A 27,978-nucleotide genomic window follows, 5' to 3' on the forward strand; every position below is an offset into this window, starting at 1 on the left:
GTTTTGTTTTTAGCATTATTGTCCTTCAATGGGTCACAGAAGAGATGCTGGTATTTGAAAGAAGTAGGTCAAGAGGTTATACACAACAACAACAAACCACCAGAACCACTGCCGATGATGAGAGCGTTGTGGTCAAGTGGTTAAGGCAGTGGACTGGTGATCTAAGGTTTGCACGTTAGAGTCCTGACCAGATCATTACGTTGTGTCCTTGGGCAAGGCACTTTAATCTGTATTGCATCTCATCATCCAGGTGTTTAAATGGGGACTTTTGAGGTAACTTGTAAATATAGCTGTGTGTACCGGTTTGTGGCTGCACCCTATGGGAAGTCCCCCAGGAGGGATTGTTGGAATTGGGCAAACTTTGATGTGTGTGGGTGTGACAAGTTACCAATGACCATGGGTTAAGTTGTAAAGAAGTGTGACAGGGCCTTGGCCTCGTACAAAACTTGAAACCTTCAACTATGAAATGTCTTTTGCATAATACCCCCAAATCATACTAGCATGATAAAAAAAAAATTACAAAATTCTCAAACTTTTTGTTGTTCAGCACTTCCCACAATATTTTGCTAACAGTTCTGACCGTATTATACTATTTAAATCGGATGTGGAAGTTTTGATTGTGCTCAGTTGTGCAATGTTTGTCAACTTCGCAACATGAGTGACCATTTTGTTTTTCAATTTTTACTTCATACTGATTAAACTTTTCAAACCGGAATGAATCTTATCGCACCATACTCCACAGGGTCGGCAGAATAGGACCGAATCCGACGAACTGGAACAAACTTTTTAGGGGGACAATTTGAAAACGTTTTGATACAACTGCATGGTTTACCTGGGTATTCATTTTGTGGTATGGCCACCTCTCTTTTTTTCTTGTGACTTCCTTGCAAAATATTACCAACATCCCTCCCTTACTGCCTCCGAGAAGGAATAACAAATGCAATGATTGCAATCCAACTTTTTTAACAACCCATGCCATTGTACTAGACACTGAAAATTTGGCTGTGAAACACTAAATTATAGCAACAAATACAAGTTCTTCTGCCTATAGTAACATATCATTTTTATTAAATTTATATTTAGGATGATTGACATTAGGATGTTTAACAAAATTTTCCAGATGACCATGCCACCAGACCCCACCCCCCGCCTCACCCCCCAGGTATGCTCAAGCCCTCCAGTGTCACAAGCCATTCACGGTGACCTCTCAAACGAGAAGTCCCAGGGGAACCCTGAACTCATATTACAATAAATACTGTAACACTTTCAATTTAACTTTCCAACAGTATAGCTGCTAAAACTACTATTAGACTAAAACAAAGACTAATTTCTCCCATTTCCCCTTCCCCTTCCCCTTCCTTCCCCTTCCCTAATTTTCCTATCAGCTTGCATCTTCTTCATACCTTTCAATGACATGCAGTTAACTAAACTGGCAAGTTTGTTATAACGTTAAATCTCCTAATCCCTGACAAATGTAGGTTACAGCAAGCTAAAACTCAGCATTTGACAGCTCAGCTTCAGTTCTCCATCAAACTTTCCCAGGAATTTTGATGTTAATGACAGAAGGGAGACTTAAGTATCAAATTTCACACTCTCCTTGAAAGATGGCAGCCACAATCTGACAGTCCTATGGGATGCCATATCTGTCATCGTAAGTGTTTCCCCTAAAAAGTTCCTTTTGGAACACAGAGAGTTAATATTACCTCTAAATTACATAATTTGAAAAGTGTGAAAGATTAGCTGTGAACTGACATTCATTTTTAGTCTCTCATAGCTTGGGTGAAAGTTCAATCCTCCAAAAAGGGCTCCAAAGGTTAGGCTCATAACCTACTGTATTATAACTTGGTAGAGTATTCAAAGGTATATATATATATACTGAAGTGTCTATATATTCACAAACTATTCACAGACATTCAGAAATGTCTTGGTGACTGAGGGAGGTGGTGGGGATGGGTTGGGGGTGAGGGGAGAAGGATTTGGTGACAGTAATATGCATTGTTTGAGTTTGATCAATGCTCAGTGACTATACTCTTGGACATTTAATATATCTGCAGTAATATTATTTAAGACCCCATTGAAGCAGGATCAGTCAGTCCAATGTTCAGTGCATGTGTTCTACGTGCTGCCTATATGGTGACACATACTCATGTAGTGTGCATCCATGGAACATGAATTACGGCCTGATCTGGACCCCACATAAAGGCCCTGGTTTGGAAGCTCCTGATATTTAGGTCATTTGTGAATCAATTCTCTGGCCAAACGTATGCAAACATAATTTACATCTCTTGTCATATATACTTGTTAAAGGCCTGTTTGGATATCACTGCGCTGATTGCTATTATGAAGACAATACAACGTAGTTTATTAAGATTTCGGGGGCCTGGTACAAAGGAGCTCGATCTTACAACACCCGTAGCTCAAATACTGAAGAATATTTAAAGTCGACATTTCCCATTCACTGCTTTCATATGATTAATATCTTTATCTATGTGCAAAGTGTCATGAAATTAACTAAGTTTTGTGAATCAAATGGAATAATTAATTTAACATAATTGTAATAAAAAATTTCACTTTGCTGAAAATAATCCATGATGCATTGGAGTCTTAACTTGTTTGCTCAATTGCAATCTTGCTTTTGAGTGACATTTTGCTTGAGGTTTTGTAGTTGGGTGATGTCAGTGCTATCAAAATATTAAAAAAAAAACGTTTTTGTCAGATTAATATACGACAATAAAATTCTGCTTCAAGTGATCCTTCCTGGCTTTAACGACACAGTTAACTCAGCTAAAATAAAGACAAAGACTATATCTAATATTATATTCCTCGCCATAAACCAATAATATAAAGCATTTTCTAAATTTGATGGCAGCGACTAGCCCTCACCCCTTCCCCCCCCCTTCCTGCTTACGACATTTCCATGAATTTCATCATTGCTATAAAGGCTATAGACAAAGTAGAATACGTGTTTGCAATATGTGAAGAAATGAGAAAGATTATCTTTCCAAAACAATGAAACAAGATACAACTGGCTCATCTGCTGGATTGAAAACGGAGGAAGTGGGGAAAGATTGTAAACTAGTTAGGACCTAATTTATTTCGGCGAGACATTACCGCTAACAACGTCGTTATGACTTTAGAGCCTTCGAGCGTCCAATCAGATGGGAATTACAGGCTAACCAAAATCCAGAGTAAAATGTTAGCCAGTAGTATAGCTAGCTGTATGATGCAGTCAACACACGAGAAAAAATGTTTCCCAAATTTCAACAGATTTGATGATAGTTTTTTTGGATACTCTGGTAAATTATAAAGTGGGACGTATACCGTAAAGAGGCATACAATTAACTCTTATGACAGAAATTATGCTAGACCACAACAGCATCATATAAAAAAATATTAAAATATACAATAATGGAGACACTAATCAGCAAGCAATCTTCATCAAATTTAATGGTTTGTCTAAATTGATGAGAGACTAGAGTTACGTAAGGACTTTCCCATCATCTACCCAACCTACTGAATTGGTAAATGTTTCAGCACTATGCCTCCTTATTCCACTCTTCCATAAGCTATTCTTCTTCCAAGTCGTAGGAACCTCTCATTGACACACATGGTCTTCACAGAATTTTACAATCTGGGAACATCCATTTGGTTTTCTACGTGGGTCGTCATCTCTAATTGGATCAGGGGATGTTCTCTCTGATCTTCAGTATAAACGTATATATACTCGCATAAATATAGTAAGAACAAGCTAATACAAACACATTAATCATGCTCTATCATAAACCAGCAAATTTATTGTTGATAAGAAAAACCAATCGGTCATTTCAAGACAAATCGGGAAGGAAACACTCGACATAAAATCCCTACTCTACATCCCTTCCCACTTGAAAAACTTTTCAGGTTTGGCTGTTGGGATTTCTTCTTTTTTTATTTTGTTGGTTATAATCAAAGAAGCCTGGATGCTGCATTTGCAATTGTAACGTTTGACTTGTAAAGACCTGTGAACAAAGTATTATTGCTGGTTGAGTGTCAAATTACACATATTTAAAACCCTGCCAACTGCAGTTTTATTGATAATATTCAGAGTTTTATTGGGGCAGTAGTTGCTGTTACAATATTAATGCCTGGCATGATGATGAAATTGGTTAAGATAACAGGTGTTTTGAACTTGAGTGTATGTGCGAGTGCGTGTGTGCACCCACCATTTATGATTTGCTTTTAATTACAATATATGCAGTTTTTACTTCATTAGAATATATGAATTGAAGTTGAAAGTTTTGAATTGATTTTGTCACAATCTGCATATGGTGATATTATACTTGACCTTTAAAGGCATTGAAGACTCGCCCCAAACCGCGTGCCGCTCGTGCTCCAAAAAAGTTAACTTTCCGTTGCTTGCAAGTGAAGTTTTCAATGTCACATGCATGTCACATGAATGTCATCATACATGTTTCATGAAAGGTTGGTTGCTTTTCAAAACAATTACCCAATATTAGCCTACACCTAAATCATCATGTACACTACCATATAGGAGGTATATAACCTATCATACGCCATATAAGCTTATCTATTGCATGTATGCAAACTGGCTGAAATTGTCCTCATTTACTGAGCACCGTGTCTATACCAAGTTCAGGTAAATGTGACTTTTTCTGGGAGAATAGAAACAAAAAATCATCAAATTCCAAAGAAACATATATACTCAAAATGTAATTCAAGGTTTAAGCTATGTTAGAGTAACAAATACTGATTCAAATTTATAACAAATCCAGAACCTATAACCACATTACATTCACTTCTTCTCATCTGTTGAAATATTGAGAGGCCCAGCTAGGTTTGAGAGGAATTACGCTCTAAAAAGCTTCCTGCAAAAGCAATCAACATAGCAGCAATAGACTTTGCCATAATGTGTACAGCTTTGGGACCGCTTGATGGGAAAATTGTCCGTTCAATTGTTATGGATTCCCTTTCAAGTGAGCAATGGAATGGGGAGATGGATTTTATGGATGGGGTATCGATCCTAATCGAGAGGTTGTGGACACTGAAGGCGAACGATTAGGGGGGTTGGGGGGGTATAACATTGAAGAGTGGAAACTGATAAGAGGCCTTGGTATAGGTTTATTTGTTCAAGACATCAATTGGTGGATATAATCTCCGATGGCAATGAACCTGCAGTATAAAGTTACTTGAGTACAGCAAATCAGCTACACATCTTGGCGACTGACAATTCAAAGATACTCATGTATGCTATAGTTTACAAAGCATGCTGGGATCATGAACGGGACTCAGTGAAATGATGTGGAGATTTTAACCCATTGTCTTCTAATCCTTTTCATTTATCACATACATTTAACTTTTATGGTACTTAATTCCATTTACAAACTTTCTACCAGGTGTTTGTGTATGTATTGTATGTATGTATTGTATGTATGTATTGTATGTATGTATTGTATGTATGTATTGTATGTATGTATTGTTTGTATTGTATGTATTGTATGTATTGTATGTATGTATTGTATGTATGTATTGTATGTATGTATTGTATGTATATTAGATCCTCCTAGATCCTTTGTCACCTTGTTAATTTCCTTATCCTCTCACCTTTGACAGACCTCCCTAATTAATATCTCTACATGTCTGAATGGACTACCAACAACATGTTTAAGTCATAATGTGTCAAAATAATTCATAATAATGTCATAAATTCATAATAGAGTCATACTATTTGTGTCATACTGTGTCATACTAAGTCATAATTTGTCAAAATATCCAGACAAAACTGATCTTCTTCCTTTCAAATTATTCCCTGCCCAGCTTTCTTACTGTTCTCTACCCCTACCCCTTCTTGTCTCAACTGGATTGTTTCCACCTTGGCAGGGTTCTTTCCTTCTTGACTGGGTCTTCCACCCAACCAGTAGCCTCACCAAGAGGGGCAAGAGGATAGGGGCACTTACGCCCCAGAAATGATAGGTGCCAGCAACTTGCCATGTTCAAAGAAACAAACAAAACAAAAACACTACTTCCAAAAATTCTGCTGAATGATTCTGAAATTTCTGGAAATGATGAAACTGCGAAGCTTAATCTTTCTCCCCCCCCCCCCGGGTCTCTTGACCCCCACCTGGGACTCTACAGCCTTCAGCATCATAATTGCCTGCATTCTGTGCCCCTTCTAACTGTTGCTCTCATTTTGCTGTGCCCCTACACTTCCTTAATGTCTACACCCTACCCCCCCCCCCTTATGTCAGCCCTTCATTGCATTTGTGTGTAATGACTAATCACTGCAGTAAATAACATCATTAATTCTACCCACAAATCTAGGTTCAATGACTGAGCATACAAAATCAGCCATGAATAAAGGTATGTGTACATTTCCATGGTGATAAACTGAACACAGCTACACACAAATGCAATATAATAAAATCAATATTAATAGCTTCAAATATGATCTGTTAAAGCTCCCCTGACCAGTGGTCTGAATTAAAAAAAAAAAAATTCTGGCAATGGACAAAATTTGAAAGACCGGAGCGATCTATCTATAATAGCTCTCTCTCATACAAATAATGGTGCTGGGGCTCCTGTAATCTGTACAACTTGTGAAACCAGCATACATATACCCTGACCACCCTGTCAATTTTACAAAAAGGAATTGTTAGCTCAAATATGCCACCTATTTATGCCCCTGGAATTCTTTCTTATGACTTTCTGTAAACCCGGCCACATTCCAACATCTCTTGGAAACTCAGGCATGCATAACAAGCTTTTTTTTCTTTTTTCTTTCTTTATTCTTTTTCTTTTTTTGTCTTGGTTTGTAGCTGACAGAGCACTACACATTCAATACACAGTTTATGCATTTAGGACAAACCAAACCAGTTTGCAGTGATTTTGTAAACCTTATTATTATGATGATTGTCAGCTGAGCCATTGCAGGCTTTCCCAGGTCAATCTCCCCCCCCCCCCCCTTGTTCTTTTCTTTCTTTATGCAATAATAAGAGACCTGGTAGCATTCCATTCTGGTACTTAAGCATGTAGTCAACTCACCTTGCAAGCTGTTAAACACTATCACTGGTGATAAATCTTGTCTATATGCATAGCTTTCAAACTTCTACCTGTATGGAAGCTGACCTCTTTAGCTTATATATAATCTTTTCCCTCTTAACAGTGGAATAGAAATACTGAAATTGTTTTAAAGTGACAGAAAAATGGTGATATTTGGCCCGGTGCTGAAAGTTGTGGAACCAAACTCCTATAACTTCACACACTGACTCTATAGTGTTTTTCTTGCAGTACCCTTATAAGATAATTAAGCCAGAAGCACTCTTTGAACATCTCGTCTCCCCAAATTCGGTTCATGATCTTGTCACCTTCCCTCAGCTCATTCATCTATCTCTTACACCTTGTACCTCCTAGCTACCTTCTACATTGTATTTCATACCCCTCCCTACCCCCCTACCTACTACCCCTTCTCCAGGACACCTCTCTTCCATATTCTCTATCTCCCCTTTGTCATTTTGCCTTCTATAACCTTCTGCTTGACTCTCATTCTTTTATTCTCATCTCCGTTTTCTCTTCCGTTGACCCTGTTTTTGCCTCTTCTCCTCCCTCTTCATACCATCCCCTTCCTTTCTTCTATTGTTCTCTCATTTAATTCCCTCGTCCCATTTTCCTTACCCTCTCCTACCCTCATTTTACCTTCCTTTTCCCTTCTTACCTATCCCCATCTCTCTCACTCTCTCCAGCTTTCTCATCTTTTACCATTTGTTACCTTGTATCCTTAAATACAACCTTCCTTTCACCCTTCCCTAACCCCCTTCCCTTTTTCTGATATGGCTCAATTCAAACCACAGGCAAATTATCAATGCTATGTTAACAACAAGGAAGTAAACATAACTGCGTCCACTCACTGCGTTTTCTAAGATCTTGATACATTATTCTCCATGCGACTTCTCCATCCATGTTGCTTCATTTCTTTTTCCCCTTCAATGTTTACCCGAAAACACAGATATATCGCTAGGAAACCCACTCGCATTAAAATCTTATCAACTCGTCCACCTTTGAGCAACTGAATCAACTAATCAGGGAGGCACCACGTTTGTCATGCTGTGGTTTGAAAAGTGCAAGGTATTCAACTTGAGTACAAATTGATCGCAAAAATCTCCAAAATGTTTCTTTCTTTTATACTACCGGTCACACAAGACGAGAATATATAGCTAACAGGAGTATACCTCAAAGAAACCCCTCTTGCGGATATTTCAAAGATGGGTTCGCGGCGATCAAGTTGACAATTAAGCCCCTCTTTGATTTCCTAACCATGTGTTTAGCAACTGAAGAAGTAACACCGCGGGGGAGTAAAATGCTCGCCGAAAGAACATAAAATGTTTTGAGCATGAAATAAATGCCTACCTTCTTATATATCTTTGTATTGAGTCTTTGACAAATGGTCAAATGTTACTGAGGGATGTCGATTCATAGTGACAGTTGGCGAGGGCGCTATGTCAGTTTTATACCTAAAGGGGAACTGAGACTCAGGCTTCAAATTTTGTATGCTCTATTTACTCTCAACATGTAAATTAGGTTAACAAGTAAATGTTACCGTATTCCAAGCTCAAATAGGTTTCTGTGGTGAATTTGTTCTAATCTCACAAGTAGAATGTGACATTAATGAGGAAAGAAACTTGTCGATGAGGGGAGAGCTAAGATGGCCGTGGTAACCAGAGATAGGGAGAAATTAAAGCATGCAGATAGACTTTTTTTTAGCAAAGTAAAAGTATGTGCTTACGAAGTATACAATGACAATTGTAGGACATGGCATTTGGTATTGATTTTGTTTGCAATTTTTATCACTTATTTATATAAAGATTATCTAATTCAAGAAACTTACCTGTCTCCACAGTACAAGTGCACTGTATGTAAGTCGTAAGTCTGATAGTAACGTTTATTGCTGTCTGAGCCATTTTTACCACCGGGTCATGATATCTGCATTTCTTTGGGAAACATATTACCTAGATGTTTATAAACATGAATAGTACCTGAATCATTGGAACTAGTGATGTACAAGGTCTTGTCTAATCATCACAGTCAGCTGGTAATTGCCAGGTGAATTACAAAAACGGAAAGATTAAAAAACCAGCAAATCGCCTCTTTCCATTATAAAGCTTTAATAGGTCATATAATGTATGAAGAAAGGTAGAAATGAATGATGACTTTAGGCAGAATTATTTACTGGCGATATCTTGCAAAGTAAAAAAAATATATATATATTAAAGAGCTATAAGAGAGATATGTTTCTAAAGCTTTTCTGCTTTTCAAAATAATCGCCTTTAAAATATGTTCAACCTTTGGAAAGCTCCTTTAAAAGGTAAAATAAATGACGATCATTTGGCTCCTCAGTGAAAGGCCTAATTAAAATGTTAATGTAAATCTATTGTTTTGTAATTTCTAATAACTCAAATGGAAACAACAATTGCCACCCCTGATGACACTTAATTAGCACCATTTGTCTTTCACAAAATTTGTCAGAATGCAATAATTGTAAACATCATGTCATTTGAGGCCACAAAAGGATCATTTTATCTTGTCGAGTTGGTGTTGAATCTGAGGAACTGATCTAATGGTCTTGTATATACATATATCTATATATCTATAACAAACATTCAGTTTTTCACTTCCTCCAGCGAAAGTGCTCAATACATAGAGGTAGAGCAAGTATGTATAATATAGTATACCTGTGCAGTAACTTACAGCATGTTGTTACTCGAGTTTCATGTCTGTCTGGTGATCGATCATCAGACAACTTGTCTGATGATCGCCGCACAGGTGTGAAACTCGAGTACTAACAACATGCTGTAAGTTACCGTGTGTATATATATATATATATATATATATATATATATATATATTTATATATATATATAGATAGATATATATATAGATAGATATATATCTTTATATATATATATAGATAGATATATATATAGATAGATATATATATATATATACATTTACATATATATATATACATTTACATATATATATAATATATATATATATATACATTTACGTAAATCTATTAGACTTAATAGTCCAGTCACTTTATTTAGTGAGGCATAGCTCTTTAAGAGTTTCTTTCTCAAAAATTAAAAGTGTTTTAGAAATATAGCACTGCATGATAGCGGTGTTTCTGAACTAAGAAAATATCAAATCAATTTTGGTCCTTAAACTGTCTTTTTTCCCCAAAAACGAAACCAAAAAAAAAGGGAGAAAGAAAACTTAGGAAGACATTTTGATTTCTCCTGCAATGGTGCATAATAGGATCATTGGTACTGCAGGGTTTATTGAAGGATACAGTCATATTTTACAAAGTAGCACTGCAAAAATCTGTCATTGGATATAACCCAAAATTTCACATATTCCCAACCCCCCTCTTTTTCCTTCTACTTCCCCCTCCCATTCTGTGACAGTAAACTTCCATTGAAATTCCTTCCCACTTCTGCCAAACAGTATCATCCAAACAGGCTGGGAAAAAGTTCAGATGTTCGTACTTAATCGTGTAAAAAGCCAGGTATAATGTTAAAAGTCATGACGTCGCTGTTTTCAACGAATGCCACGATATCAATCACACCGTCTGAATCTGTACTTGGAATATACTCCAAGATCCATCTTCAAGTGGGCCGATTCAAAATTGTCAAAAATGTCAGAGGAGTACTTTTGGGTTAAACATGAATGTCGTCTGTGATTAAATTCCTTGCTCCAGGTAACGCATCAAATTATTGTTTGGTGATTATATGGAGTGGTACTCAGTGATATAGATCTGATATCTCGAAAGAACATTCCCCTCCCCCCACAACTTCTTTATTTAATTTCCCCCGAAGAGAACAACACATACTTACATGTACAGTGTGCATTCATGAATAATATTACTGCCTGAGCCGTGAAAACTCAACTCATGCATACAAAATACCAAAACAAAACAAACTAAACCAATAATTCAAAAACATTTTAGACAGCATGAAGAGAAACTACAAGGAAAGAAACTACAAGGAAAGAGGGGGGAGGGGTTGTGTTGGATGTTCCTTCTTGATAAACAGTTCTCATCCTATAACTGTGTAGATGAAGATGACCTTTTAGTGGGAAACTGTGTTGCCATGCCAAACTCTAATTGCCATGCCAACTCCATGAAGAATTTGAATTGTGTATGGGGGGGAGGGGTTGTATTTGAATTGTGTACTGCCTCTAGAGTTAAAACTGTTGACAACCTTTCGAGAAAAAAAAAAAGGAGAAAAGGTTAGGATATATGAATGAGCTAGCCTATCCATACTCATCACAGGAAAAGGGATAAAGAATAGCAATTTCGCATCTTTCAATAGTTAATTGCTACCTTAAATTTTATGTGACCTTTTCATACATAGTACAAACCGTTTTCCTTTTCTTTTTTTTAGGTTATAAAAATGTCTGATCATTTGATACGCTTTATTGCACAACAGTCACAAAAGTTGGCAGATAACTTCTTCTATAAGAATTAGGGGAAATTAAAATGCTTCCCTTTGTTTATACCCCACTCGATAAAGTTTGTATTGTCTTTCATCAAAATCAGCAGCTAAATGAAAACTGACATAACAATGGGGAAACGATCTTCCTCGATCAAAACAATGGAAATTCAATGTTTACGTGTATCTAATTATTCTTCTCTCAGTAATGATGGAATGCATGACAAACGTGCTACACTGAGAAATATATACGAAAAGGTTCAATTCTGAATCAGGTACTGGAATAAATATAAATTAATGAAAGACAAAAAATTCAAGAAACCTATGGAACCAATAAACTTTCAAATATAAATATCTGCTGGATTAAAAATAAAATATGAAGGCACTGAAATTGTTACTATTATGGACTTCAAAACAGAGCAGAGCTCGCACGCGTCCACAGTCAAGCAATCCAAAAAGGCTATTTATAGGGGATAGTCTAACAACGATACATTCAACAACAATCTCAATCAATAAAAAGTTGCATCGCACCATAATAGTATTGATAGCATACTAATACATCATATAGTATAACAACGAAAAATTCAAGAAATTGACAAATTCAAAAAAAATCAAGATAGTCTAACAACGAAAAATTCAAGAAACCTATGAAACCAATAAAACTTTCAAATATAAATATCTGCTGGATTAAAAAAAAGAAAATTGAAGGCACTGAAATTGTTACTATTATGGACTTGAAAACAGAGCAGAGCTCGCCCACATCCACAGTCAAGCAATCCAAAAAGGCTATTTATAGGGATAGTCTAACAACTATACAGTTGTTAATGCATAGGGGTTATGACCCTGTGCTTCTGGGGTCAGAGGGTAGGAAGCTTCCAAAAATTGGGGGGGGGCACAACATCAGAGGGGCACTTTCTCATTCCACAACCACCACTTGTTATGCTATATAAACCGATACAAACCGGCCATATCACTTAAATATATATGATGTGTTAATATGCTATCAATACTATTATGGTGCGCTGCAACATTGATTTTTAATTGATTGAGATATTGTTAACCGTGCTACAAAAAGATATGGGATGCCATTTTAAAAATAGCATGTACAGACTAAACAATAAATAATTAAAATAAAATATTAAAATTAACAAAAGCTTAAGATATCCAAAAGACAGTTCTTCATCCAAGGGGCACATTTTATTTGCCAGTAGGGCACATTCACTATTTTGGAAAAAAGTGGGGGGGCACATGCCCCCAGTGCCCCCCGGCTCCTACCCCCTGTCTGGGGTTACTACCCACTCTCTCTGTTCCTTCTGGATTTATATCCAATAGAAGTATAGACTACTATAGACATTGTTGTTACTTTTTCTTTCAAAGAACAAAGGGTGTGAAGACTCGCGCAAAAGGAAACGTCGAATGCCGGTAATCTGACCTAGTTTCGAATGAGGTGTTACAGAAGTGTTAGACACCACCATCGATCCCAAAAAATACGCACACAGCTTGCTACCTTCGGTAATTAGACACTAGTGTACAGTCAGTACATACAGCTGCGGTCAATACCCACACCACAGTGTACAAACGAAACAGCGATGGACATCTCAGGTCCAGCTGAAGATAACAAGGTATCACGTTTCATTACTGTCTGCATTTTGTAGCGACAAGCAGAAAACTTCACTTGCAAGCAACGGAAAGTTAACTTTTTCAGAGAGCGGCATGCGGTTTGGGCGAGTCTTCATTGCCTCTAAAGTTATCTTTGTTTATAGAATAAATTACCTTTATTAATATTCATAACAAACAGCTACATATAGTCAAATCCCCAGAAAGTTTGGAGACCAAACCATAATATTACAGCCTCTTAGGATCCAGCTAAATCTACTGCACACTGTGCTTGAAATGCATTTTCAATTTGTTCTCCCCCAGCTTGCCGAAAACTGCCTTGCCTTGGAACATCAATGCATGTGTTCGATGTATAAAGTTTGATTTCCGTACAGATATTAATGCAAGGTCACTTTACACCAATGAGATCGGTCAAAGCCAATTGAATATTCATACAGACCAATTAGGCATGCACAAGCTGAAAACAAATTGCACTGAAAATTATCTGGTATAAAGTATCTTGAATGTCAGAGGACGAGAGATCAGTGAAATAAATAGTTAGTTATATAGAGTTATAGTTATATAGTTAGTTATATAGAGTTATATAGGTCCATATGATTTGAACATGGCGCGTAGTCCGTTATCAACTGATCAGGGAAATGCTTGCGTGCAATCTGTGTATTAATTACGCTTTACCAAGTAATCAATCTTGTGGGTTTAAAGTGAGTTATATATTAATTAGTCCTACTTGATGAAATAATAAATAAATATTCAATAAAATAATTTGTCACTTATCTCCTTCACATATAAATCAATAAACCTCCATTTTTTATTTAATAAAAAAAATGGATTAAACATTAACAAGGATTCTCCACTGAGGAAACGATTACACCATCAAAATTTAGCCTTATAGGAGACATAACTACCTTTGATGAATTCTGGCAGTGAAATGTTTCAAGTTTCAACATGAGTGACCGTTAGATTTGATTGTCTAACAGGTTTGGAGTCACCATACTGATGACCAATCAAGGCATGTAACCCATAGATCTCTCATGTCATGTCATGTCCGGGGGGGGGGGGGGGGTAATAACCCAAACAAATTAAGTTCTGTTACTGCCACTGTAAATTACTTTTGATTGCCACACAAGTGAGCTATGTTACTAATCGCCACTGGAAAACATCTGCCTTGATTATACTTCACCTCTTTATTTTGCTTCTGTCCGACTCGATTCGCTTTTGTCGTTCGCTTTGTTCGAAATGAGTTTAGGTTGATCATCAGTGAAATAGGATTTGCTGCACACACAGCACCATGTTTTTTGCATATATTCTGCTCTGCCTTTTCAGAAGTCAGCTAGTACAATAAATCATCTTTTTATTTCTGAAAAGCATGTTCATTTTGCAGGTATGAAAATAAAGGTAGATGAAGAAAATGCAGGGGGGGCTCTGGGGCAATGGCACATCTGTGTAAATTAAAACTTGCTGGTTGACTATCATCAGTACAGTATGTAATATAACAACCACACCCAATGAATCTGCACAATTAGACTACGAAATCACACACTTTCTGCTGATGAACCACACATCGTACAGACGACTACAGGACGTGGCTCCCGCATTCAATAGTGCAACGATAAACTGTCAACATATATGCCGAGTTAACCTGAATATTGGTCACGTGACATTTCAAGCAGACAAAACCCAACCATGGCGTTGTAATAAATATGCCAGAAAGTCTGGCTGAAAATGGTCACACATTGACGTAATTTCTTTGTAGTAATTCTACTCCAAATTTAAATAACCTTGTGAAATTTTCTATTAAATTCTTAATTTTTAATTCTGCAAGAAATCCAAGATCAATCCATAAGTGCAAATGTTTAAATTTGGCAATTTTAGCACTTCATGAATTCATGGCTTTACGCCAGATTCTACTACAAGATAAATATATGAAAATAGTATGTATTGATGACATACAGATGTTATGTATCTTAGATTTAAGGTTGCAGAATATGTATCTATCCCTTGTATGGACAAATTTTGGAACACAGCGGTAATCGATTGATCGAACGATCCATTCTGCTTCATTGATCACAGACAGACGTTATGTATCTTTAGGTTAGGTTGCAGCATATATGTATCTATCCCTGGTATGGACGGATTTAGGAACACAGCTGTAATTGATTGATCGATCAATCGATCCTTTCTGATTGCTGGATCAATACGATCAATACGATACAATACGATTAAATGGTAGTATAAAATGTGGACTGTCAACTCTTGTAATTTTATGAAAGTTGGAAAGTTTAATTGAGGAAGCATAAATCCCTTGTAGCAGTTTCAATTCACATCTATGTGCATTCAGTGTATACTGTGCCATAGAGAAGGCACTTAAAGACAATAGCCTGCACAGGATTTCAAAGGTGGGAACGGGGAACCAGTTCAAAATTCTCCCCCTCCCAATTGATTTAGATAGAAACAAGAACCATTATGGAACAACCAGAGGCGAATAACGGAAGCTCTAAAGGATATGCAGCCCTGATAATGTGGAAGTCATGACTCTCATGTGAGGGGGGGGGGGGGTTGGGATTAGATTAAACATCAAATGGGAGATGAGAGCCATATCCACTTCCATTGTGCATATATATATATATATATATATATATATATATATATATATATATATATATGTATCTACATATATATTATATATTAACGACATACTGCTATATTTCGGAGTGGTCACCACTCCATCGTCAGGCAATTGTACAAGATTAATTAAATACAGGGGCTAATATACATCCGAAGACGACCATAGTGCTAAACATGAGTGAATTTTTAAACTAGGAATGATTAGAACAACCAGCAATAAAAGTAAAAAGGGATTAGAATAGCTCCAACCATATATATATATATATATGTATATAGCATTTCTTAGGGTCATTTCTGGAAAAATTTTAAATAGATAGAAATACAACCTGAATTAATAGCAGTGGTTGTTTAATGGTCTACAACACATATCCAAATTATTTTAGTGTTTTATGGCAGGCCATATATGCAGATACAGATGTTTGTTGTCCCTCAACACCACAAACTTCTTGGCTATATAACATGGGGAAGGCTCTGACAGGTTTTTCACAAGTTTGGGGAAAACTTAGATCTATCTCTGTAAAGATGATCTCCTGTAAAACTGTCACTGTTTGCAATGACCATGAAATGGCACACCTTCATAAATCTCTGGGACAATATTTCTTTCCCTTTTTTGTTTTTTAAATAGTGAAATAGGTAAAAAAATTGGAATATGTTAGAAAGATCGGAATATTTGAACACAAAATGTGAGATATTTATTACCTTTGAAATACCCCCAAGACTGATTTGATACAGTATTTTGATGGCTCTGTGGGATCAAGTATGCATCAATGTAATCCCACAACAGTCCAAAATGAAAAATCAGCTCAGGTGAAAGTTTGTCCTAGTTTAGCACATCTGCTTTTACAGAATTTCAACAAAAAAAAAGGAATGAAGGTGGAGGGGATGAATTGTCTGTGAGGGTGGGGGGGGGGTGCTAAAACCTACTTAACCTCCGTTTTTATAGCACCCAAAGCACCCTTTAAATTTCGACCAAAATTTCCACAAAAAAAAGATGCAACTGTAAAATGGCAAGAACAGAGAGGGCGCTATCACAGAATATGGCATTTCAAAATTTGGAGTGCATACAGTTAGTGATCAATACAACACTGCAATACACAGATGAAGATACAGTAAAGCAAGTATCACAGTTGATGACATCTACCTAAAGATTTCTTTACTTTCCTCCTTGCTACCCTTATTCCTCAGCACCCCTCACCCTCTCCCCAACCCTTCCTTTCCCTCCCTATCCACTCCATTCAGAGCCGTATAAATTCTGTGTATGGATGGTCATAAAATCTATAGATGACCCCAAAATTCAGTCCTTCCAACTGCACCCATTTTTTAATGTCTCATCCTTCCTCCTGACTTCTCCTCCCCACTGTGATATCGTACTATTAAAGTATAGACATTTCCAGGGGGCGCCCCCTTGCCCCCCCCTTCCCTACGCCACTGTTACAGAGTAGCTCCATAACTGGCGCAAAATTTCTCCTTTTCCAGTCCCTTTTGCACCCCCCCTAAAAAAAAAAACTCATTTTTTTTCCCGTAGAAATGTCCAATATAAGGACTGACTCATCCTGAAATTTTTAGCCGTTTCAAGATTATAGTATTGTTAGTTTCTAACAATTAATATCGGAAAAATGACGTTAAATTTACTTTTTAAAATCAGACTTACAATTTCGCTTACTATAAGGTGCGTTTGTTTCTTGTCCGTACTTTACTAGATCTGTAAGCCACGCACTTCGCGTCCACTCGGTTTGCGTGGCTTTAATATACCCACAAAGTCTGAACTGTGATATCCGGTTGAAGCAAATGACTGTGCTGTCATTCACTGTCATTCGTTTTAGTCAACACAATTTTTTAGTGTGTACAACATATTGTCATTCGTTATGTGTAACGCAATTGTCATTCATTTTAGTAACACCCCATTTATTGGCCATGTACTGGTTGAGATTTACCTGAACAGGAATTCCTAAAGAGTGACAAGCTTTCGTTTTATTATTAATATTTATTTTTTTCCCTTTGTCCATTTCATTGTTTAAAGGGTCATAATTAACAAAGAAGCAACCCTCCTAGATTTGTCCACCAAATAGAGGTTAATATAAAGCAAGCATTGTGTCGCCCAGACTCTTTTTTTTATGTTACTTTCAGTCACATGTAAAAAATGTCAATTGAAAAATGTCAAATGGTTTTTTGAGGTTTAAATTTGTAGCAAAGTGCCATGGGCAAAATTCCTTCCACTCACTTAAAAGGCTAGCCCAGAGGAAACTTATGGCATTGACTGATGAAACAGGGGAACAATGTTCTAAGCATATCTATTTATATACTGGTGAAATTTGCATCGAATATTTACGTCCCATTTTCATTGGTGTATTGTTATCTTCACATCCAACTAGGTGTGGTTGGAACCCTAGTCAATTAATGAAACTTCAAAACAAAAGAAAAATATTTTGTTGTCTGTTTGCACCTATGGCATCACACCAGTATTTTAATTTGAGTTCACTTACCGTAAAAACTGTGAGAATTTCAAATTATCAATATCTTGAGAAATCCATGCCGGAATTGGATGCAAATTTCACCAGGATGCTTTCATCAGTCAAAAACTTAAATTTTTCCGCTGGACTATATCCTTTTAATCTTTGGTACTTCTCAAAGTACCACTGTCATTATTTCACATGGAAGTGGGCACTACATTTCTACTGGTTATTTAATCTTTTGTAATGTAAATATAACTTTTCATGGAACGTGACTTTTTCATTAAAACAATACTGAAACAAATTGGAACATTTGTCTGACTATCAGACTATGATTGTAGTACGTCCTGGTTGCGTTTATTCAGTTACCATTCAAGTATAAAGTGACATTTTTACAGACGTCGGCATGAAGTGGGGCACAACATTTTCTCTCGCTTGTAACTCAATCTTTCGTAATGTAAAATTAACTTTGCATGGAAACCTCTACTGTTTATCTTGTACTGTAAAATTATAACCTGACCTTTTCGCAGGTATCTGCATGAAGTGAACGCTTCTCTCCCACCCACTCACTCATCTTTGTGTAAAGTGAATCGACTTTAAAGAAACATGGAAACCATACATTAAGACGAGCGTGATGCGAACAACCGTAAAGTATCCGGCGACTAGTGTAAAAGAAAACAATTTCTCTATGAACAGTGGTAGGCTGGGCATGTATGTAAGTCGATGACAGAATGCAAATTTAATACTTAATGAGTGGGAACAGATAAGTGAGGCATGAAGTAAATATTACAGACTGCCAAAAACTGATACACAGCATAGCTGACACTGCTGTGCTGTGTCTATACAGGTCTGTACATAAATAGAGCGACCGAGGTTCATGCCTTGCTAATTATGCCGAAATTAAATCTGTTTTTTTATTCTCTGTAAAACCAAATAAGTTTACTGGTATTAACGTCACTCTTCCAAATTGTGGTGTAACTAGCTGCAAAAAATTTACAAATGAAACAAAGCGGCCCATTAAAACATGCGTGTAACAAAATTTTGGAGCAGACAATGAAATACTCGCTAATTAGGAGCATCCGATTGGTCGATATCTGAACCTCTTAGATTGCCCGGTAACCAATCCTTGTTGAATATTACATGGCTTGATCAAAGTGGTGCAAAGATATAAACATATCCCAACCCGAAAAACAGCTTAAATGATTTTGTTGTTATCATGGAAGACAGTCAGCCCTTAAAAGCTTTTTTTTTTCAGTATATCTTTAAAAGCTTACTTTTCAGTATATTGCATAAATTTATCATTAAAAACAAGACAAAACTTTTAAGCAACACTCTTTATCTTTTGGTATTTTTACTTTTCAAAAGTCACATGAAGTGGCATACTGTATATATATATACAACAATTGAGAAAACCAAAATATATTATTTCAATGATACAAATTTTATCTAAAAAAAAAACAAGTCAACATTACAGAAAATCCAAACAAAATATTGCAGTCATGCATTATGCAACTCATTTTTGTAATGATGCCAACTTTTGGACAAGAAATAAAAATGTGTTTTGCTTTGCTCCATTTTCTTTGAGACTCAACAATAACATGTCTGTCTTTTATCAGTTGCTGCAGTTGTTAGCTCTTAATGAGAATGGCAGAACTGCACATTCACATGATTGTAACATTAGAAATATCTCGACGGTTGAGTTAACAATCACATTTTGAATTCTGCACACTTCAAACATTATGACATCAGCTTTATGAAATTAATATGTCTGTGCAATGCATGTTCAGAATAGGCAGACTGCTTCTCTAAAAAAAAAAAAAAAAAATTATTTTTATTGAATCAAGGAAATATAGTCATTGAAAAATTTTGAAGATTACTCATACTACTGACCTTTCTTTCCTCGGATAAAAACCAATCTATGGATGCTTCAAAATTAAGGACACGTTTAAAAATTAATACAGAACAAATTTTCCCCTTTCGATAACGTAATTTATATATCGTTCAGACAGCGTGCAGCCGACACAGTAGATCTCGCTTCATCGAACCAAAGAATCCAGATTGGACTGTTAATTAGATGATATTACATGATCAAGAACAACGGTGTTAATCTTTAGTAAGCGTCGTCGTCGAGGTGGAGACAGTAGCAACTATCTGTCCATGGACCCTCATCTTGACTGACATCACCAGGAAATGAACCTGTTCCTACTTCCTGCTACGTATGACAAGTAACAAATTAGCGCCTCATCGCTCAGTTCAGTTGGAAATTTGTAGAGTACCTTTCGAAGTTACAGACACAGATTACAAGAAACTTGGCTTCTCTGGCAGAACCTGTCATAAAAAATTTATTTTGTGGGTTTTCACACTAGCTGTCTGGTTCGTACCAAGTTCCTGTCAAGAGTCCAGGGGAAATATACTTCTTATAAATGCCAATTTATTATGCACTGCACCTCATGTTTGGCAAATAACGCACTGCAAAGAATTTCTTTCTATGAGGACTGACAGGGCAATAATATATTTAAGATCATTAGAGAGTATATTGTATAATAGAGTGAAAAACAAGGGAAACAACTGGTAGGGGAAAATCCATGATTTTATAGAGGAGGGGATGATGTTGTCATGGTGTGGCCGAAGATAACTTCCATGTGGGGGGAGGGGAGGAGGGGGTCTGGGAGTACTCCAACAGAAAATAAAATAAGGTTAGAGATATGAAAAGGTTTTGCTATAATATACACTTTTTTAAATTTATGTATGTGGATGAAATGGGATGGGTTGTCTACTTGGGTTGTAACCTCACTCCTCCCTCCCCCACTCCCCCCCCTGCACAGCATCTGATTGGGAACACAAAAGTTATAGCTATTGATTGATGCTATTCAATGTTAAATTCCCAAAACATTTTAATTCATCAGATTGAATAGCCAGGTTTTATTTGAGGTAATGAAGAGAGTGTGGTAAAAGTTTGAATGGAATGGAAGAAATAGAGGAATAGGGGGCGCAATGTTAAAATATTTCCAGTCATGCAGCTGCTAGGTAGATGGAAAAAGTGCAATTGTAGTTTGGAGACGAGGTACAAGAGGAGCTAAGTAAAACTATGCGAATCAATTATCGATCCAGAGTCACTATTTACTCACTTCACCTGGTCCAAAAAATACCGGAGAATGTCTTTGTTCTATTAACAGATTCTATTCGGAATAATTTACAGTCAAGATATTCATAAAATTTATTGAGCAAAATCATAGCGACGCTCCACGTGTGGGGAAGAAGCCACACGTTGATGGTGTTCAGTACAGTTCTTACATAGTCTTCGATCTGATGCTGACAGGGATTTGACAAAGGTTTGAGATTTGCAGAGTAGGGGAGAAGGGTGGGGTGGGGGTAGGAGACAGACTAAATGTTCAGTGGAGTTGAAATTATTACCTGCAGTGGCACCACATTGCATGTAAACCTGTGACAATTATTATGGGAAAACAACCCCCCTCCTTGGTTCCCCCAGTTTTAAGGTCCCTGAAATATTTCATACCAAAAAAAAAAAATTATAATAAAAAGTGGACATTTTCTTCTTACAATAACATTCTTAAAACCATTTTTCTTCAACAAGAAAATGTTACAATTTTGAGGTAGATTAAAGCAGATTAAAGAGGATTTTTTGTTGTGTCAAGACAGCTGGTAAGGAGAGGGGGAGGGTACATCAACATGAAAGTAATTTGGAGTAGATATAGAAATTAGCAGTTTACATTTGGTCAACAAGTTAACCGAGTCTACCCGACCGACTTTTAGTACCATTACAACAGCATGAGTATGAGTGTTAGGAGTGTTAGCTCAGTGGTCAACGCCGGTGCCTTTCAATCATTAGGTCCCAAGTTCAATTCACTCCAAGATCAATGTATGTCGTCCAGTTACAGAGTTGTTGACAATTGACAATTCATAATCATGGACGTTAAATATAAATCTAAGAGACTGACCTCGCTTGCAGCTTTGATAAGCCAATGATGGCTTTTTCGCGAGTTCCTGCTTGCAGGAGGATCTCAAATACATACATACATACATACACACATACATACAACCACGCATACATACATGAGTACAAGTAGACTTCCCCTTGGGTGTGAGTACAAGTAGGGGGACTAGGCTGGAAGCACAAGTACTTGTACAAAAGTTAAAATTAATTTCTATGCTAAGTCTGTTGAATGTGCCCTAAGTATTAATACACAAGTTACAAGTACAGGCAATAAGCAATAAGGCAATCAAGTATATACATGCATCCTACCAAATCTATTACCAGATCTATTTACTCCAAAATAACATTTCTGATTGGTCAAGGCCACCTCTCGGCCTATGTGAATGTCACCAATTGAAAGGTAAAAGAGTGTGTGGATACTTCTGATCGGATCTTCGACATTACGTTGCTTACTCTGAGACACAAATTTTCCTTTTTATTAATGAAACATGAAAGGAAAAACCTTGCAAAATTTGAAGAAATACAAAAACACTTTTCATTTCACTACTTGTAAAAAAAAAGGAAAGTTGATTGGTCAAGCTAAATTAGCCACATTGAGGATGTGTAGCATCAAAAATGTTATATCAAACTCAAAAAGCTGCTTTAAATAAGAACCCCATAGGAAATTACTTTCAGGAAAGTTAAAAGAAAAGTATAAAGGTTTAAAAATTTAATAATTTAAACGTTTACCCAAGCCTCATCTGTTGCACATTTTCACACTGGCATGCCATCGCAGACCTAAAAATGACTGCGATTTATCGCATGCAGTGAGAGAGAGAAAAAAAATGTACAAGAATAAAACAAATTTTAAAATAATACATACATTTAAAAAAAAATTAAAATAAAAAAAATAAAAAACATACTTTCATTCATCAACTCCCCCACCCCCCCCCCCCATGCTTGATGAATGAAATGAAGTTTGTAAAATGGTCAATATCACAAGGATGAGTCATCTTATTGCCAGCATAGCTAGATAACTGATGATGCCTGCTGCACCGATCAGCATAGCTTGGCCTAGATGTATATATACATGTACCCTACCACCAGGAGGCCAAATTGAAATCACAGAAGCAAATTAGTAAGTTAGATCAGCCTACCTTAACTCTCTTGAGGAGTATGAATTCTAGCACACCTTACAGCACCCCTAGATTTCATCTTTAACAGTGGAATTTTTAAAAGACAAGGCCCTGAGTAGTTTACCATCTTTAAAGTAATAAAGTTATCATTCCACAATTGTGTGAAAATATCGGTTCTTTCTATAAACAGAGTCATAAACTTAGGGATTTTATACCTGTTGTTTCAACTTTTAGTATCAATGAAATAGAAAATTCATTCCTAAAGATAGATCAATACAGACTAAACCAATGGTTGGTGCAATGTCTAATGTAAAATTGTGATGCTGCTTTTGTGACCTGAAATCCACCATTATATGCTCAACTTTGAAACAATGAATGATGATTCTAAACTGATTCGTAAAATTTACAAAGAGCTGCAAAACAACTCTCGAAAGAGCAAACATCTAAGCATTTTGTAATTTATAATAAAACACACATTGAGCGGAGCAGCTAGGGTCGGGTGAATAGTTTATTCTCAAATTTACATCACTTGAACTTTGCACTGTTGATGCTATTTCTGATCTGTATCTAGAAGCAATGAGTTCCATCCATTAAACTGCCAAAAAAAAATGATCGCTCTGTGTGCCCATAGTTGACTGAAAGAGAAAGCGGTTGCTAGGGGGTTGCAACAGTCTCAAAGACTGACAAGGTTGCATAAGGTATCAAATATACAACAAGAGGAGGTGGTGGACAGGGTGTGTTTATTTGTGGTAGGGGGATAATATCCCTAACATAAAAAATGAAAATTATGCCCCTAAAATTAAATGACATTTGTCACAGTTCATGTACTTCCAATGTTTAGATGGCTGGACATTCAAAATATCAGTAACAATGGGTGTTGGTAAGGAATAATTTGTCATAAAAAAAAATTTAAAAAATTGTTTACGAGTTTTGTTGACACGGTACAAAATGGACTGATCCTTGCTTTCATTTTCAAATCACAAACTAACGATGCAATAAGAATCACATTGATTAGATATATAGTCCTCTGATTCATGTCTTTAGTTGTTTAAATTCTTAGTTAATTAGTAAGATCTCTAGTATAGTTACTCAAAAGAAAATTTTAGGCATTTTCATGAATTTGTTTACATGATCAATAGAATAACCATATTAAGTCACACAAAAAAAACACATTCACACCTATTGGTTTCTATCAATGATTTTATCGACACATCTTAAGTATTATAGCTTGAATCCAACCCCATCTCTTTCCTACCCACACTCCCCATCCAACCCACCCCCACCTCTCCACACACCACACACATCAACATTTCAACTGTCACTACCCTGGGTACCAAATATTGTACAAAACAATCCAGAAACAGCTATATGTACGTACCTCAAAAGATGAGGACGATATTAACAATGGCCATCTTAAATTGACAGCCACCAAATGAGAAGGATTAAGAATGAATTAAGCCAAATTGCATTGCAGAAAAGAAATGCTCTGTTTATGTTTTTTTTAAAAGATGTGTGCATGCATTGCATGAAAATATTTTATCCAAATAAGATGCAAAAACAGTTTTTTCCCCTGATATTTGCAGATAATCATTTAGTGGAAGAACAAGCAAGAATTTATCTACATATGTGTCAAGCAACAGGCCCCTCGTTAATTATCGTAGCTTCATTATGGAGAATATGTTGTAACAGCAACCCTGTCAGTTGATTCAATTTATCAACAGACTGTCATGGTCAAAGCACACGGGAAGGCAGTGGCGTCGCCAAGGGGTGGCCTGGGGGACACGTGCCCTCTCCCCGAAAAATTGTGCCCCTCAGGTGACCCCAAGATGTGATTTGTAGTGTTAGGAAATACTCAAACAAAAACTTTATCTGCATTAATTAAAACATAAATATCAGACTTAGCCCCCGAAAATTCTTGAACATAAAGTTACTTCAAGTTGCAAAATATAGCACCAGGTTGCATTGAAGGACCCTTAATTAATCAAAAATTTCACCCCCTCCCCATAGACCCCTCCCAAGGACAAATAAACATTGTACCCCCCTAATTAAGTGCTGTGCTCTCCAAGATTGAAATGTCTGGCGATAACCACTTCGAGAAGGGAGTCATCCCAAAATGTGCTTTTAGGACCTCAGGAAATATTACTGCCTTTCATTACATCTAAAACATGACTGCACTGAATTGGCCTAATGTAAGGATATGTGTAACACTACAAGGCCCAAGAATAAAGGCAAAATGTTCCTTTCCTCCACCCCAATCATGGAGGGGTTAAGGTCATTTGTGGTACTCCCTACGTCTTGGGGTCCTTGACCATTTCTTCACTGACCCTTGGTGGTCCCTGGATGGAACAATGTTGAGAATCTAGGCAATGGTATAATACTTGTATTATATCACAGCTATCACCATGTGCTCTCCATTTCCCCATCCCCTAGCCAGGGGCATAAAAGACAGGGTGTGTGAGGGGTTATTACACTCCCTGGTCAAAAAGTTAATGGCATGATAGTCTTAAAATTGGAGCCCAACTCAGTGTGATTTTACACCCTGATGAACATAATCTAATTAGTAAATAAAACAAAAGAAAACAAAAGAAAAAGAACACAAAAGTCTTTCTCTTTGTTCCCACTTTCATTTACAATTTCCAAGATTTGGTTACTATTAGGATAACAGAATGCTACCATTTCTGTGGGTGAGCCACTGTGCCCCCCCCACCGCCAGGGCTTGTAATTACACTGCATTCCTATCAGAAATGTACCTCTGTTTTTAAAAATTGTTTCAACAGAACAGGCAATATCAGCAAGCAGTGTAGTTAAATTCCCAGGATCCATACATAAATTGGAACACTTCCAGAGAATTGTAATTTAAACATGCAGTCTTTGTGCTTTAAACTGGCTACAAGGAGAACAAGAAATACCTAAAAACACCGCAGCTTTGGGGCTTTACACCCTTGAACACCACTAGGGTCTTGATATGCAGTGCAGATAACTTCAATTCCTCTCTCTCACATATATATTTTTGTGCTTTAATCTCACTGAAAGAGAAAAAAACAGAAACTCTAGAAACTTTGGGGCTTGCCCATTGGACCCACCCCCCCCCCAACTAGAGCTTGGGATACATTCCATAGTCTTTCTTTTTTTAACATGTTTTTTTAATTCTAGAATTGCTGAAGCTTGTATGGGGACTTTGTCGCACCCCTGTCAGTTGTCAGTTGTGTTATAAAAACAATTGCCACTTTTGTTGGTGTATTTTTCGAAACCATGCTTGGTTAGTCATACATGGTTGGTTTGAAAAATGCTAGTCTGTCTCGAAATCACTCTACATCCCCCATGAAAAATGGTGAATGTATGTATCCCTGCACCTACCCCTTTCCAATTTCTCTCCTTTTCCCTTCAATCCTTCCCTTCACCACACTCCTTTCCCCTCCCTTCACCACACTGGGTTCTACTGCACCCTAGGAGCCACCACAAGGATATTTACATGCAAAAGGGTATAGCAGTGACCACTTACTTCAGAATGTTCTGGTGGCACTTGCACAGGCAGCATTCCAGGTGGTAACGGTCGAGGGATGGTACCAACGAGGTACTGCCCACCCGGCCCTGTGTCTGGGCTCATACAATTTCCCTCGTATCTATGGTTTCCTTCCACTAGTCCATGAATCCTCGGGGAAAGGGAAGGGTGCTGTTGCATCATGTAGCGTGACCCTGCGTATTGTCCAGACATGTTCTCAAGAAATGAGTGTGGGTCAAGTTCTTCTGGAGGAGAAATTTAAGATTGGTTGAATGATATCAATAAAGCTTTTACAGATTTTCTGATGGAGCAATTGCAGAATACCCTGCAACACACACACTTCCAGCTTTCTAAGAACGGCAGTACATTGTTTACAATATATACCCTGGTATATCAACTTCCGGTTATGATCTGTGAGATTCAAGACTTGCAGGGTATTCTGCAAGTAAGCATTTCTGATAACCGCAACATAAAAAACGAAACTACCCTGCTACGCTGGTTATTTCCTGAAATAATTAGTTCAGTATAGCATATATTATCATTTGTTGAGAACATCTGAACATTCAACATACAGTGTCATATATTTCCAGCATGCTAACAACTAGCCTACACTCAATTGTGTTGCAATAACATACAGTAAACTGTGTTGTCATTGGATTTCATGGCAAATGTTCAACTTGGCAACGATCCGCGTCTGCTCATTGAAGTTATTACGTACTGAAAAAAATTATGCTAACAAGTAAGGAATTAACTCATACAAAACACAGACTGAAAGACAACTGCAATCATGAAAGTAAGTTAACAATTTGGTGCACTTTTCACAAGCCTAGGTTAGGTTTGAGTGTATGCCAACGAATTCTTGGAGCCTTACCATTTAAAATTCACCGTAATTTCAACATATGCGTATTGACAGAACAGGCAGTGTAGTGTAAACGCAGTTTCCAGCAGTAGCTCTTCAAAATACCACAACACGCAGCAAAAATTTACCGGCTTCGTTTCATTTTTGTTCGGTTAGATTATTTCTTTTTACGCCTGGTAGTGAATAATTAGGTGGTCATGTTTGTATCCAGCCAAATAAAATGTTCAAAGTTAGGACCCATTGGGCAAAGCTCTTGCGTACATGAATTTCTACGGTCCATGAACAGACTATACCAGCTGATCTGGATTTCCAGGTCAGTTGCATGGGCGGTAGCTTCGTGATAAGATAACCTCCAATCGACTCATGAGTATT

The 27,978-nt window shown here is 37.0% G+C and overlaps 1 protein-coding gene across 4 annotated transcripts in view; it reads right to left on the bottom strand.

The window, feature by feature from the left end:
- The window catches only part of LOC139958745 (RNA-binding motif, single-stranded-interacting protein 1-like), a 263,437-nt gene extending 235,535 nt beyond the window's left edge, over positions 1-27,902 (bottom strand). For 3 of the 4 annotated variants that reach the window (XM_071956058.1, XM_071956057.1, XM_071956055.1), the window contains exons 1-2: positions 27,619-27,902; positions 26,748-26,992 (exon numbers count right to left, since the gene is read on the bottom strand). In XM_071956058.1, coding sequence (XP_071812159.1) covers positions 26,748-26,960 — 213 coding nt within the window. In that variant the 5' untranslated portion in view covers positions 26,961-26,992; positions 27,619-27,902. The remainder of the gene's footprint in view (positions 1-26,747; positions 26,993-27,618) is intronic. The other variant, XM_071956056.1, reaches the window with a different exon arrangement.
- Positions 27,903-27,978: the final 76 nt, after the last annotated feature.

The sequence above is a fragment of the Apostichopus japonicus genome, chromosome 18 (genome assembly GCF_037975245.1).
Source record: "Apostichopus japonicus isolate 1M-3 chromosome 18, ASM3797524v1, whole genome shotgun sequence".
In the NCBI taxonomy this organism is placed as follows: domain Eukaryota; kingdom Metazoa; phylum Echinodermata; class Holothuroidea; order Aspidochirotida; family Stichopodidae; genus Apostichopus; species Apostichopus japonicus.